At 39.6% G+C, this 15,867-nt stretch overlaps 1 protein-coding gene across 1 annotated transcript in view; it reads left to right on the top strand.

Moving 5' to 3' along the window:
- LOC129554722 (doublecortin domain-containing protein 1) overlaps positions 1 to 15,867 on the top strand; it is a 94,409-nt gene that overhangs the window by 26,037 nt on the left and 52,505 nt on the right. The window contains exons 7-10 of the mRNA XM_055423783.2: positions 368 to 526; positions 1,643 to 1,843; positions 7,202 to 7,295; positions 10,658 to 10,828. Of these exons, the coding sequence (XP_055279758.2) occupies positions 368 to 526; positions 1,643 to 1,843; positions 7,202 to 7,295; positions 10,658 to 10,828 (625 nt within the window). The remainder of the gene's footprint in view (positions 1 to 367; positions 527 to 1,642; positions 1,844 to 7,201; positions 7,296 to 10,657; positions 10,829 to 15,867) is intronic.

Raw genomic sequence — 15,867 nt, 5'->3', positions numbered from 1 at the left:
CAGAATTATGCCACATTTATGGAGTAGGCAAGAGTCTCATTATACATTTGTTATGAATTTCCAAAGCTATTGAGTAGTCCTAATCTTATTTTTGAAATATAATACATATGGCCCCATTTTTTCCTGAATAAATATGACAAAGATGAATGCTGTTTATTATGTGATTGAGAAATTTTATTAGTAGCTTTGTATTAAAATTCTAAATTGTGTATTAGTAGGATGTGACTTTGCGTTAAGAACCATTAAGGAAATATGATTTCCAGATCCACTAACATCCTTTAGGATACAATCAGACTGCACCTCAGAGAACATCCTGGGAGTATAAATGAGAATTCTCAGACCTCTGTTTGCTTCTCAACCTTGATAGAGATTCACATGCAAGAGCCCATCTCAGAATGAAGGCTTGTCACACACTTCTCAGGTATGCCTGGCAGGAATCTTCTCATAACTTTGATAAGAATGACAACCTTCCAAACAAAATGGAAGATGAGCCCTTTGAAAATATGGAACCAGAGAAGAAATACAGGTAAGAAAATTGTCAGGGATTCCTGTTAAATATTTCTACCTGGTCTTAGGCTCGCTCACTGTATTCCTGAAGATTTACATTACTGTTAGTAGCTGTCTACAGCAACACACACATTTCTGTGTTTCTTGTGGCTTTGACTGAAGTATTTACAGGTACAGATGGGAAGCACCTTCTTGCTTTAGCTGTGTAGTGTAATTTCTTTTTCACTTGTGTCTTTTCTTTTAAAAGGTAAGCCCACCCATCTTTGCCTCCTGAGAACTTAGGACAGAGCCTGTATTTTAGTGAAATGAGTATGTGAATGAACTTATGAATAAGCATGTAAAATGCCCCGATGTCTTTAAGAAATTAGCAAAATGCAATTTCTTGCCTTTTAATTTAATTTTTTTCTCTGGTCAATGTCCAGTGAAATGACAGAAATCTATTGTATGTTTTATTATTCCATAATCTTTATGTATTTACTTAACATTACAACAATTTACGTGAGTTAAACAGTTTCGGCACTTCAACACTTAGCATTGGTCCATGCACAAAGTAGGGACTTAATAGACATCTATAAATTAATTGCTAATGCATTATTATGTTTGATAGATTTATTAAGTATGTTTGATGCCTTCAGAGATATTTAAGTAAGACCTTCTTTTAACTTGTTAGCGTATCATCATTTTGGTTTATGACGTTCTATAAGCTGTTAGGGAAGATGGAAAGAGCTTGGAGAATGGGTTTCTACTTGCCAGGGATTCTGTAGACAGAGGACAGAAATGATCATCCTTTGTACAGAACTCCTCTGTTTCTCTCTGTTTTGCCTTCTATTTGCCCTGTTCTGCCTCCTACTTCTTCTCTTTAAATGATCTAAAATGATTTTTTCCTTTGCTGATGAATTTCTCATATTCTCTTGGATAAACATATATTCCTATGGCAAAATAAACTCAGAATTCTACTTTTTACATCAGCTTGACAATGCAAAGCAAATGGCTTCACTGCTCTCCTGATGATAATGCTTCCCCATTACAAGTGAATTTGGTTCACGGCAGGTCTCTCGCCAACAGAACTTGCAATCTGCAGCACATCAGAGCACAGGACATTTTTCTGCCGCTAATGGAATTTTCTTTATCTCAGCCATTCTCCAAAACAGAGTAAACTGCAGAAACTTTGCCACCAGCAGTTTGAATACAGAGATGGGCAAATTATAAGCTATGCTGCTCCTCAGCTAGTCTTGGGGGTGCGAGGCCCCAACCTGCGCTCGGGCGTGGAGGTGGTTTTGGTGGAGAAAAAAGCAGATGATAGTCATCAACGCTGGATGCACAAGGAAGACAGCAGGTAAACCCATCATATTTGGGTGTTAATATATCAAGAGGTGAATGGGAGCCAAAGAGATCCAGCATGGTCCCCACAGAGCAGGCAGAGGTATATTTGAGGGCTTTGGATTTTCTTTCTAATGTAGCCAATGATTTTTTTTTTTTTAACCTACTCAAGGAAGAAAAAGCGAAATCAAATGCAAGTGCTCAGTGGTCTACACACAACCCATCCACTCTGGATTCAAATAAGAAACGTGAAGCCTGACCTATTGGGTTCACAGTTTTAATGAACCAAGGTCAAGAGAAAACTAAGTGCTCATCTAATTGATTTTATGATTTGAAAACATCATAAAATCAAGTAAGAATTCTGCTGCTGCTAAGTCACTTCAGTCTTGTCCGACTCTGTGCGACCCCATAGACAGCAGCCCACAAGCTCCCCCGTCCCTGGGATTCTCCAGGCAAGAACACTGGAGTGGGTTGCCATTTCCTTCTCCAATGTGTGAAAGTGAAGTCGCTCATTCATGTCCGACTCCTAGCGACCCCATGGACTGCAGCCTACCAGGCTCCTCCGTCCATGGGATTTCCCAAGCAAGAGTACTAGAGTAGCTTGCCATTGCCTTCTCCGAATTCTAAAAAGTCCTATTTTAAAAGTTGTGAGGTACTTTTCGTTAACAGTCTCCTGTACCTCCTCACGTGCATGCCTTCCTTCCCTTCCACCTCTTCCATCAGATAACTGACTGATGTGGCTTCTACTCACACAGTGAAATCGAATTGAATTCTTGCCCTAATCAAATATATCAGCTGAGTGCCATGACTGGCCCTTGTATGGATCTAGCTTGAAGCTTACCACTGTCAGAAAGTTTATTTCCTAGACAATCAGAAGGAATTTAAAATAGCCTGGGTAGCACATGATATTAAAGAAAGCTTAATTTTGTAGGGTGTCATAATAGTTTAGTGGTTATGTTTTTTAAAAAAAAAGTCCTGATCACTTGGATGTACATTTTAGTATTTACAGATAAAACTGAAAGCTCAGATTTGTTTTCGAATATTCTAGCAAAGCAAAAATTTTTAAAGTGGGGAGTGGGCAGTAGATGAAACAGGAATAGCAGAATGTTGATAACTGTTGAGTCTGTGGTGGTTTCTTATACATTTCTCTCTGGTTTTGTGCATACTTGAGCATTTCTTTAGCAAGAGAGGGAACAACTCCTTCGTTTTTAGATGGTTTGCTTCTGAGTCTATCATTCGTGTTATATCGTGGGGCTTCAGGGCCCTCTTCAGTCTCTTGAAATACTACATACAGAAAATGTGTTTGTATATCTGTGCAATACTTTTTCTTTTTCCTGGGAAACAGCTGTGATTTTTATTGGATTCTAAAGGGTGTCTGATGCAGAAGGCTTAGGGGACTGCTGCTTCTAGAGAGACTGTATACGCTTCAGCAGGCGGCAGCAGAGGGGCCAGCATGGACAGGAAAGGAACTAGCCTTCCTCTGCTCCCTGGTCTGAGATTCAGAGCCGCCAGCAGGGAACACATGTGGCCTTGTTTTAGAGACGGCTGAAAAGCCAACATGTAGACAGACCTGGTGAGTTTGTTCTTTCACCCCATTCATCGTAGCTAAGCTGTCTTTGCAACGGGGGAGCTAAGAAGCAGGCTTTTGTCCCTGTGAATAGTTTTCTGTATGGGACCAGAATTCATTCATTTAGCTGCAAAGGATTATCAAGGGCAGTGTTTTAGGTGCTGGCGCTTTCTGCAAAGAACTAAACAGATAAAAATTCTTGCTCATGAAGCTAGTGCTACCCATCTCTACTTTTCTGGAATTTAGAGCTGCATCTTACTGCCTTGGCTTTCTGTATTATAGTAGTCATCCTACTTGAGCCTAAGAATTGGAATTTGATGGGGGATGAGAGAAGTGACCCCAAGGAGACAGCCACACTTGATGTTTCATTCAGAAACACTTGGTCATCAAAAGAGGGGACAAGTTCTGAGTCCTGCTCAGTGTCTGTACTGGTTTTGGTTTCCATTCTGAGTGCTGCTGGGAAATCAGGAAGAGGGGAAGGACAGGCTGTTTAAGTAAATACAAGGAGAAGCTTGCCTATAACTCTGTTCACTCCATCACTGCTTTGGAAGATCTAACCACATGAAATACAAAAGGGGATGGTGTCTTCCAATTTCTTTCCACTTTCCAGAACACTCCACAACATTGTCATATTGAGGCCTCCCAATGTCAAACTGTAGAAGAGAGGAACGATTGGAGGGAGATGGTAGTATTGATTGATCCCTGGTTGGAAACTGGAGTCTAGAGAGAAGAAGTCTAGAGAGAAGTGGAGCCACAATGGGGAGCAGCATTGGGGCTGGGTTTGCTGATGAACATGTGGGTCACCATCTAAGCACGTGAGCAGGAGAGGTTTTGCAGAAGTCTTGCTGATTAGGTATGGGCTTGATTCAGAGGAATAAATGTCCCATGGAGAAAATGTGTCTGTATAGTGACAGTAATTCTGAGCTTTCTTCTGTCATTTTGCTTTTGCTTTTTTTCATGTAGTTAGTTATTGAACCCCGTTTGTTCTGATAAGCTGGTGAGGCCTGGAGAACCCTGTGTTACACTATATAGCAAAACCTATAGAAAATCCCATTTATGTGAACCATAGTCTTTTGATCACCCATATTTTCCCCAGGTAGTAAATTAGCACTTAATTGAGGCAACTGCCCAATCAGAATTTGTACCAATAGAGCATTGGCCCAGTAGTTTACTGCCAGCATGATGGGAGGTACCAAGTGCTATCTCTGTGCCTAGAATTTTCTACCTTTCATTTGGTCCTTTGGGTCTTGAATTAATTTTTCATTGTGGCCTATTTAAAATAGAAAACAACTAGGAAATCTGATGTCTTAAGCAAAACCTCTTAAGGGAAATTATGACTGTGAGAACAAGGCCTAGCTGGAAGAGCACATGGTCTAGGAGAGTCAGCAAGAAATGAGCAATGGGGCACTGACAAGAGGGAGGAGATTGCCACAGACACATTTACTCAGTTTCCAGCCACACAGAAAAAATGCCAGGTCAACTTTAGAGATAATCTGGTGTCTCTCTTCCATTTTCAACCCTGGCACAATCTGAGTGAATCATTTGATCTCTAAAAGGAAATATGAAAAAACACTCAGGGATGAAAATCCTCCTCACGTGTTCTACAGCTAGGGAACCTGAAGCTCAAGGGGCTGAGTTGGCTTGTACATACTTGTGCCGTGGATTAGTAGAAGAGGCTGTACCTTATGCTGGATGTTGCTGGAACACAAAGTTCTCACACTGCTGTTTGGCACATAGTGGGTTTTATGTAGACATCCATAAGCTCGGAGTTCCTGCAGAATGTAAGCACCCCTGCTATGGGCAAGTGACAGTCTATTGTCCAAAATAGAAAGAAAGAAAGAAAAATCAACTGAGCATGGAACTGAAGTACACAAGGAGTGGCTCCGTCTGTTCTAGGCAGCAGAAACCGAGAAAGCTAGGTAGCTCATCTAGGCACCACCTCAATAAGTCGTTGCAGGAAATACAGAATCATTCATTCATTTGACTACTGCTGAGTGCCAATACAAATGCAAGATGCAAGCTATGCCACATGCTGAGGCTACGGAGATGAACAACATTGAACAGCAGCACTCGCACTGTGCACAGACTTGATAAATGCTGAAAAGATATTTGATAAAATCGAATACCCACTTTGGATTTAAAAAGACTAACAATAGAAGGAAGAAACACATTGTATGATTAATAGTGATAGTCTTGTAGGAATATAAACAATGTTTCAGATTCTTTTTTTTTTAAGTTTGGGGTATTTCCTATCTCATCTGGTTTATTTATTAAAAAAATGTTTTCATTGGAATATAATTGCTTTGCAAGGTTTGCTGGTTTTTTGCTGTACAACAATGTGAGTCGGTCATATGCTTTACAATGAGAATGTTTTGTTTTCTGTTCAGAGATTTAGATATCTAGCACCTTTTAAGTCTTGAAAGTAAAAATACTGTATTTTTACAGCAGATCTCCTCCACCCCCACTTTCTCCCCCTTTCTTCCACTTCTGCATCATTAAATTTTATACTCAGGACTAGCTATACTTTCCACAGCAGGAATGCCACTGCTGGTCTGTAATGCAACTATGTTGACAGACATAAAGAACAGACTTTTGCTATGCAGACAATATCCTTGAATGTTTGGTTTATTTTTGCTTTTAAGTGACATAAAGGAAAGAATTGGGGAGTGATAGCTCTATAATTTTGTCTGTTTTTTCAGTCAAGGAGGCTTTATTTTTAATGCCAATATAACTTAAAAATATTCAACATAAATCTTGGACTTTTAGGAAATACTCATGTAGAAAAGAAGAATTTGAGGGAAAGCTATAAAAAAAATCACAGCCATCAATAATAGTAGCTCATATTAAGTTCCATGAGCCAGACAATATTCAATGCATTTTCTATGCATTAACCCATTATATTCCTGAGATGAGAGCCCTGTGAGGTATGCTCCATTATCCGATTTTACAGATGAGGAAACTGAGACACAGTGTTGTTGAGCAAATCTTGAGGTATATTCAAGATTTAAATTCAGGCATTGTGGCTCCAGAATCCATGTTCTTTATCTGTCTGCCCCATTACTTCTTCAACAGCAAAACAGGTGAGGAGAGTGTCTGGGTACAGTCTAGAGAGAGAAAATTTAGACAGGATTCTTTAACATAAAGAATTATTAAACTGTGATAAATGACTATCAGATTTTTAAAAAATCCCTCTATATGGGACTCTGGGGGTGAGAGAGTTGAGGACAAACTTGGAATTGGGTCCCTCCCAAGCCTGGAGTTCAGAACTCACTTGGAAAAGCATGGGTGCTGTGCACTGGATGGCAGTAAATGGGACAGTTTGCCTGATCAGATCTGGTCTGTGGTTTCTGGGTAAGCAGGAAGCAACCCTCTGAAACATACGTGGGGGTGCAGCTGTTGCTGGACACATGGAAATGCAGAGGATATGGGGTTGCTGGTACAGCAGAAGGCCTGGAGCACGTGGTGTCCATGTCGAGAGGGCCACAAGCGGATGATCACCAGACAGGGCTGTGAGGGTTTAAGGGACCATGTCATCTGGGCACCTGGTTTGGCAGAGCATCCCTGGATATCCCCACTCCCAAACACTGACCCCAGGCAGCAGCCAGAAAGAGCACGAGGGCCCCTTTCTCCTTCCATATTCTTCCAGCACTCTCCACCAAGAAAGCTTAATTTCGTGCTCATGGTGGGGAGAAACGCCTAGAAGATTTCATATCCATTGTCACAGAGAATCTATGGAGCTAAAGTAGCACAGGGGGCGCTCTAAATTGATAATGCTACTTTGTAATGTGCCTAATCCTGTTTCCCAAGGACTTTTCACCTGGTGAGTAACCCAGATCTCGTGCTGGCAGTGTTTATGACCAAGGCTAGAGATGAAGTCTGCGGCTACCCGGTTATTGCTCAGGTAAGATATACAGGGGCTAAGGAAGTAATTACAGCCCTTTATTTAGTTAAATTTAAGGAAAGCTCCATGCTTCCTTGTTGGGAGAAAGATAGGTCATAGAAACCTATCTTGAATGCCATTGTTAAAATATTTACAATAATCTGCCTAGATTTCAAATTGAACATGTTCATGTAGCCCTTAATTTAGTTTAATCCAACAGATGGTGACTGTGGGCTTGCAGCATGTCAGGAGCTATGAGAGTTACTTAAATCGAATCCAATGGCAAGCATGAGAAATTATCCCAAAAGCATTCATAGTGTCTCAGAAGTGGGTCCAGTCAGGCAAATGGTTGTTGTGTGTGTGTGTGTTCAGTCCTGTCCAACTTTTTGTGATTGTAGCCCGCCAGGCTCCTCTGTCCATGGAATTTTCTAGGAAAGAATAGTGGAGTGGGTTACCATTTCCTACTCCATGGAATCTTCCCCACCTAGGAATCGAACCTGCGTTTCTTGTGACCCCTGCATTGGCAAGTGGATTCTTTACCACTGTGCAACCTGGGAAGCCTGTTAGATGCATATATTTTAAGTTCAATGATTTGGAAACATAAGCCAGTTCCCTCTCACCTGGCTACTGGCAGTAAAGCCCATGGTCAGAGAAGTCTTCCTGGAGGATGTGAACTCATCAATGTTAATTCTATTAAGAGAATTAACTAAGAGACCCATTTGAAACGCACTTTCAACATTTTGCAAATATTTAGAGCAGCCAAGCAATTTTTGGAGTCCAGAGAAGGCTGGCTTCATTTGAATTTTGGGTAAAGACCTATGGAGTTGATATTTTTCTCCCATGTTTGCCTGTCATCCTTACTTACCAAAGACACTTCTAAATGGGTATGTAATTTTTCTTTGGTAGGCAGGCTTCCCAGGTGGTGGTAATGATAAAGAATCTGCCTGCCAATGTAGGAGACACAGGAGAGGCAAGTTCAATCCCTGGGTTGGGAAGATCCCCTGGAGGAGGAAATGGCAACCCACTCCAGTATTCTTGCCTGGATAGTTCCATGGGTAGAGGTGCCTGGTGGGCTACAGTCCATGGGGTTGCAAAGAATCACACACAACTGATACATAGGAGGAGAAAAAGTTTAGGAGTGTCCCTTCTCTGCATTTACTTTCTGTGTCCTCCACAGTATTTGCCATGTTTTTGTTGAACAGAATATATTGTCTCCAAATAGAATTTGTTTTATGCCATTTTTTAATAACAATGAGGCAACTTATTTTGCAGGTCCTGAATCCAAAATTGAGATACAGCAATCTGAACAAATGTGTGTGTGTTAGTCATTCAGTCATGTCTGACTCTTTGTGACCCCACAAACTATGGCCTGCCAGGCTTCTCTGTCCAGGGAATTCTCCAGGCAAGAATACTGAAATGGATTACCATTCCCTTCTCCAGAGGATCTTCCCAATCCAGGGATTGAACCCTGGTCTCCTGCATCACAGGCAGATTCGGTCTCTGGGTTGGGAAGATCCCCTAGAGAAGGGGATCTTCTACCCACTCCAGTATTCTGGCCTGGAGAATTCCATGGACTGTATAGTCTATGGTGTCGCAAAGAGCTGGACACGACTGAGCGGCTTTCACTTTCACATTGTTAATAATAAGGACTTTCCTGTAACTCAAGTGGTAAAGAATCTGAACAGATACGAAAGGTTAATTAAATCTTCTATCGTGATGATAAGGCTTCAGGAATCTGCCTGAAAATGGTAAACAATCTGTCTGCTAATGCAGGAGATGCAAGAGACATGGGTTCGATCCCTGGGTCAGGAAGATCCCCTAGAGGAGGAAATGGCAACCCACTCCAGTATTCTTGCCTGGAAAATTCCATAGGCAGAGGAGCCTGGCGGGTTACAGTCTCTGGGGGTCTAAAATTTTATTCCCCTGGTAGGTGCCTCTTTGGCATGAATGACAGTCAGGTAAAACCTCATGCAGATGCAATTTAGTACCCTAATCAGTTTCATAAAATTATAGATATGGAAGTTTTCCCCTAAGGTTCCCAATTTTATAAGAAATGAGTTTGATCTCAGGTAGTTTGTATTACCTTTCAAGAGTTTTTTCTTTACTTGCTGTTTCATTTTTCTTTCTTGAAGTAGTTTGTAAGAATATATCAATGTTCATGTAAAATAATAAAAATGAGGCCTGTTAGGTTAATGTTACTAAGCCCTCTCCCTGTTCCTTGAAATATAGTCTTTGTTTTGCATTCCTCTGAGGGATGCTCTATTGTCTGACCTAATAAATCAGTTCTTAAGACTCATTTATTTTCCTCTTCACTATCAATCTCTCTTTGGTAAAGTAAGTATTATTCATTATAAAGTTCCTTGAACTGTCATGATATGTTTGGTTAGAACTAATCTACTGGTTTGAATTCCCCAAATTGAAACTACTCATTTTTTAACTTGTGCTCAAACCAAGTTTTATAATTAGGATAAATATGCTGTTTCTAATACATAAAATAGAGTGTGTGTGCATGCTCAGTTGCATCAGTCGTGTCCTACTCATTGCGACCCTGTGGACTGTAGCCCACCAGGCTCCTCTGTCAGTGGGATTCTCCAGGCAAGAATACTGCAGTGGGCTTCTAGTCCCTTCTCCAGGGGATCTTCCTGACACAAGGATTGAACCCTTGTCTCATGCCTCTCCCACATTTCAGATGGGTTCTTTACCCACTGAGCCACCTGAAAATATAGTGTACTCATATATTTTTTTAAAAACCTTCTTGGTAGCCAGTGAAATGTAAATCAAAATATCAGGAGGTACTATTTTTCATTTATTAAATTTTCAATGCTTTGGCAAGAGTGTGAAGAGACCATTTCGTATAATACTGATTGAAGTGTAAACTAGAATAACCTTTTCCAGAAAATATTTTGATACGATAAAGCTTTATATTATACATCGTAATTTTTTAATGATCCTGTTCCTTTATTAGCAATTCTACTTTAAAAGTTTGTTCTCAAAATGTTATGGATTTATACAAAGATTTATTTTACAGTTGTTGGTTGCTCTTTTACTTATAGTAAAGAAAATTTGAGAAACAATCTACATGTTTAACTGCTGAATACTGGTAAAGTAAAATACCCTAAAATCAAATAGTATATATACTTAAAAAAAAAAAAACTACTGCAGTTATCAAATTGTGTGTATTTTCTGATTCCATTTTTTTATAAATCAGACTGTAAGTATATATGAAATATAATCATCAAATATCAAGAGTAGCTATCACTATATAGTAGAGTTTTAAGTAATTATCTGTATTTTCTGAATTTATGCAATGAAGTAGGACTGCTATACACAAATCAGAAATTCTCCTATTTGACTCCATAGTTTTCTCTCTCCTTTTTTTTCAGAAATACAAACCACATAACAATGGGGCTTCTAATCAAAAGTGGAATTACATGAAAAGTATGAAAGCTTTTATGGCCTTTCATAGCACTGCACTGGATAAAGAGATCACAGCTGCAAACTATGCTGGTGTTTGTACATCTTCTGTGATTAGAGAAGAAAATATTGATCAACCAGTAAGTGATTCCTTCCTACAAAAACAGGGAGGGGGGGATGGATTAGTTTAATAAAGCAAGAAACTTATTTCCCCTGAAAACCTTCAGTTCACACAAATTAAACACTAACTTGTGAATGAAATCAGACTCTGTGATTCTGGTCAAGAAAGAAGGAAGGAATATTGATGTTACCCTCGACTTATATTGTTTCACTGACTCCCGTCGCCATCGTTGTCTTTGGGTCATCATCCCTCACTAGAACATGCATGAAGGAGGGTAATCACTCCCACTTCACTCCACAGGTGTGCTTGCCACACTCAATACCACTCCACTCCAGAAAGCATATTAAAATGCCAAGAATGGGGAAAAGGGATAGTTAGGGAGTTTGGGATGACAGGTCCACAGTGCTATATTTAAAATGGATAACCAACAAGGGCCTACTGTGTAGCACAGGGAGCTCTGCTCAATGTTATGTGGCAGCCTGGATGGGAGGAGAGTCTGGGAGAGAAAGGGTACATTCATATGTATGGCTGAGTCCCTTTGCTGTCCTCCTGAAACTATCACAACATTGCTAATTGGCTATACTCCAATACAAAATAAAAAGTTTTAAAAATGCCAATGATTGTAAGTGACTTTATATTACATTATACCAAGCATAGCACTAAGCATGATGTACTCTAAGCTTTAAATAATTTCTAAAGTTTGGTACTTTAATTTTTATTATTAAGGAATTACTTGTACCATGTTTTATAGATATCTGAGATATGTCGGTCAAAGCACCTTGCTTTGGTTAATAACCATTGGCCTACAGAATATTGAAATCTCATAATATATATTACAAGACCTTCCAAGACCCTCTTTACTCTGCTCCTCAAAAGTCTCTAAACTTGTCTACCGCTTCTTCACTCATCATTCTCTGCCTCTCCTGAATAAGAGATGCTAAATGTATCGTACCATTTTGCATGTCTCTGGTTTCCACTAAGCTATAACAACCTCTGATCTTTTCTCCTTTGTCTGTGATCTTATAGCTGTTAGCTAGTATGCAGCCAAAGAGTGCTGAAGTCATGTTAAAAAAAAATTGAGTCAACTTGAAAAGGCTCCAAAGATTGGACAGTGTAAGCATCAATATGACTACTGAATGCATTGGACTGACATACATTAGATATGTTCATGCTGATATTAAACAACAGCAACAGCAACAGCTCAACTGGTCACAATTAGATGATGCTAAGAAATGAATCCATTACTTTGAAAACAAGTAAATGAAGAATCAAGCTTTTTTTTTTTCTTTCTTTATGAACCATACTTCAGGATAACAATATAGTTGACAAGGAGAATCTTCACGTCATAGAAATATCCCAGCTAATAAATGAATAAAGTATGAGGGAATCTGAATATCATTATGTTGTGAACTTTAATACATTAATGGATCTAGGCAGTGACCACCATTACCTACTAACACTCCAAAAATAGTCATAACAGTTGCCCCTTGATAGAAATGCATCGTACCACTTATGAAGTGTTCTTGCCCCCCGAAATCTAATTGGAGAAAATATACAATGAATAATTACTATAAAAGAAAAAAGAGAAATGAGGGTCATAAGGGTTCAAAGAGACTTAGGTATTTAATCATAATGTATTGACCTTATTTTGATTGTTTCAAATAAATTATAAGAAAGTGAGAAATTCGTAGAAATTTGAATACTACCTGAATATCTGATTGTATTATGGTTTTATTATTAATTTTAGGTATATTATAGTTATGATAGAGTTCTTATTTATTAGATAAGGATAAAACCGTCCAATTTTCAACATTTCTCTAAAAGATGATAACTCTCCTTTCCTACTAGTTAAGTAATAACCTATCTGATAGAATTAACGTGGTTAATTTGAAAAGTACAGTTATATATCCTGGACTTCTCAAAGAAAAAATGTTTATTTCTCTTAGGTCTGGGGAAACCTACCCACTGCCCAAAGGCTCCAAATCAGTAGTTATTTCTTAACCTTTTCAGAGATACAGACCTCATTGAAAGTCTTGTGAAATTATGGCTGTTCTTTTCCCCAAAATGCACATGTGTAAGAATGAAATGGCTGGATGGCATCACCGACTCTGTGGACATGAGTTTGAGTGAACTCCAGGAGTTGGTGATAGACAGGGAGGCCTGGAGTGCTGTGATTCATGGGGTCACGGAGAGTCGGACACGACTGAGCGACTGAACTGAACTGAAACAAACACTTTTGTATGAGAATTCAGGGAGTTCATAGACTCCCCCTTGATTCCAGTTTAGATTTAGAGTAAGAGCTTCCTCTCTAGACCATGTTTGCTTGGCCAGTTTAGAAAAAGAAAATTAAAGTGAAGTAACTATTACCTGCTAGACAGCTACTGTGTATTATATACTGATGCAACTTTATTTTTACATAGATGACATGCATCCTAAAGGAGATCGGTCCTCGGTGTTCATTGGAAGAACTGATGCTGAGGCTGAAACTCCAATACTTTGTCCACCTCATGCAAAGAGCTGACTCATTGGAAAAGACCCTGATGCTGGGAAGGATTGGGAGCAGGAGAAGAAGGGGACGACAGAGGATGAGATGGTTGGATGACATCACCGACTCGATGGACATGGGTTTGTGTAGACTCCGGCAGTTGGTGATGGACAGGGAGGCCTGGCATACTGCGGTTCATGGGGTCGCAAAGAGTCGGACACGACTGAGCGACTGAACTGATACTGATTGATATTATTTATATTTATTACTTATATTATTTATTATTTAAATATAAGTTCAGTTCAGTTCAGTCGCTCAGTCGTGTCCGACTCTGCAACCCCATGAGTCACAGCACGCCAGGCCTCCCTGTCCATTACCAACTCCCAGAGTTTACCCAAACTCATGTTCATCTCTGAAAAGGTTATACACAGTAGCTGTCTAGCAGGTAATAGTTACTTCACTTTAATTTTCTTTTTCTAAACTGGCCAAGCAAACATGGTCTAGAGAGGAAGCTCCTACTCTAAATCTAAACTGGAATCAAGGGGGAGTCTATGAACTCCCTGAATTCTCATACAAAAAGCATTTGTTTACACATGTGCATTTTGGGGAAAAGAACAGCCATAATTACACAAGACTTTCAATGAGGTCTGTATCCAACTCTTTGCGACCCCATGAACCGCAGCACACCAGGCCTCTCTGTCCATCACCAACTGCTGGAGTCTACCCAAACCCATGTCCATTGAGTCGGTGATGCCAGCCAACCATCTCATCCTCTGTCGTCCCCTTCTCCTCTTGCCCTCAATCCTTCCCAGCATCAGGGTCTTTTCAAATGAGTCAGCTGTTTGCATCAGGTGGTCAAAGTATTGGAGTTTCAGCTTCAGCATCAGTCTTTCCAATGAACACCTAGGACTGATCTCCTTTAGGATGGACTGGTTGGATCTCCTTGCAGTCCAAGGGACTCTCAAGAGTCTTCTCCAACACCACAGTTCAAAAGCATCAATTCTTCGGTGCTCAGCTTTCTTTATAGTCCAACTCTCACATCCATACATGACCACTGGAAAAACCATAGCTTTGACTAGACGGACCTTTGTTGACAAAGTAATGTCTCTGCTTTTTAACATGCTGTCTAGGTTGGTCATCACTTTCCTTCCAAGGAGTAAGTGTCTTTTAATTTCATGGCTGCAGTCACCATCTGCAGTGATCTTGGAGCTCAAAAAAATAAAGTTAGCCACTGTGTCCACTGTTTCCCCATCTATTTGCCATGAAGTGATGGGATCGGATGCCATGATCTTAGTTTTCTGAATGTTGAGCTTTAAGCCAACTTTTTCACTGTCTTCTTTCACTTTCATCAAGAGGCTCTTTAGTTCTTCACTTTCTGCCATAAGGGTGGTGTCATCTGCTTATCTGAGGTTATTGATATTTCTCCTGGCAATCTTGATTCCAGCTTGTGGTTCCTCCAGCCCAGCGTTTCTCATGATATATTCTGCATATAAGTTAAATAAGCCAGGTGACAATATACAGCCTTGACGTACTCCTTTTCCTTTTTGGAACCAGTCTGTTGTTCCATGTCCAATTCTAACTGTTGCTTCCTGACCTGCATACAGGTTTCTCAAGAGGCAGGTCAGGTGGTCTGGTATTTCCTTCTCTTTCAGAATTTTCCACAGTTTATTGTGATCCACACAGTCAAAGGCTTTGGCATAGTCAATAAAACAGAAGTAGATGTTTTTCTGGAACTTTCTTGTTTTTTCAATGATCCAGTAGATGTTGGCACTAATATCAATAAATTAGCTAAATTAAGATTGATAAAGAAACTGAATCATTCATTTACAGTAGCTATTATATATATAGTCAGGGTCATTATTGACCAAACAAGCCCCATGTCATAGACCATGTTTGTATAAGGTCAAATGAACAGGTCAAATTAGTCATTTCAGTAAATCAAGGAGATTTTATAGAGGAAAAATATCAGCCAAACCAGTTGCTTGGTATTCTGTGTATAGAGCCAACTGTTGACTTGCTCAACTTTTAAATTCCATTTGCATCCTGTAGACACAGCCTAACCTTGGGAGCTACCCCCACGTATTTCATTTTTCCTTTCCAGCAGCACGTTAAAGGCTGTATTAAGCTTGAATGAATTAACCAAAAATTCAGTTTACATTGTGTATATGCACCATTTCCGAAGTAAAATAACTTGGGGAACATAAAAATAGTTAGCAGCCCCACAGTCATGGGAATTAATGTCTTAATGATTGAAAATACATTTGCTGGATGCTTTCAATGGGCTTCTTTAGTGTAATAAGGAATATCATTGGCACACGATTTATCATGAAGTTCATGTTTTTCTTTACAAATTATTCTGTATGAGTATTCATTGAATTCCATCTGAGAGGAAATATGTTAATTTTCTGCCCCCAAGTAATTTGTAGGAAAATGGAAATCAGATGTGCATATAGAGAGATTCATAGTGGAACTTAAGAACTGTATCTTCAAAAGTATCACCTAAATGTTGGCTTTGAATTAAGGTAATGTTCAGTATTTAAATAGAGTAGACAAATATGACAAAGGCAAAAAAG

The sequence above is a fragment of the Moschus berezovskii genome, chromosome 14 (genome assembly GCF_049115385.1).
Source record: "Moschus berezovskii isolate FMDL1 chromosome 14, NW_MosBer_1.0, whole genome shotgun sequence".
Taxonomy (NCBI): domain Eukaryota; kingdom Metazoa; phylum Chordata; class Mammalia; order Artiodactyla; family Moschidae; genus Moschus; species Moschus berezovskii.
Note: the sequence above shows the minus strand (reverse complement) of the source record. Positions and strands in the feature narration are given on the sequence as shown.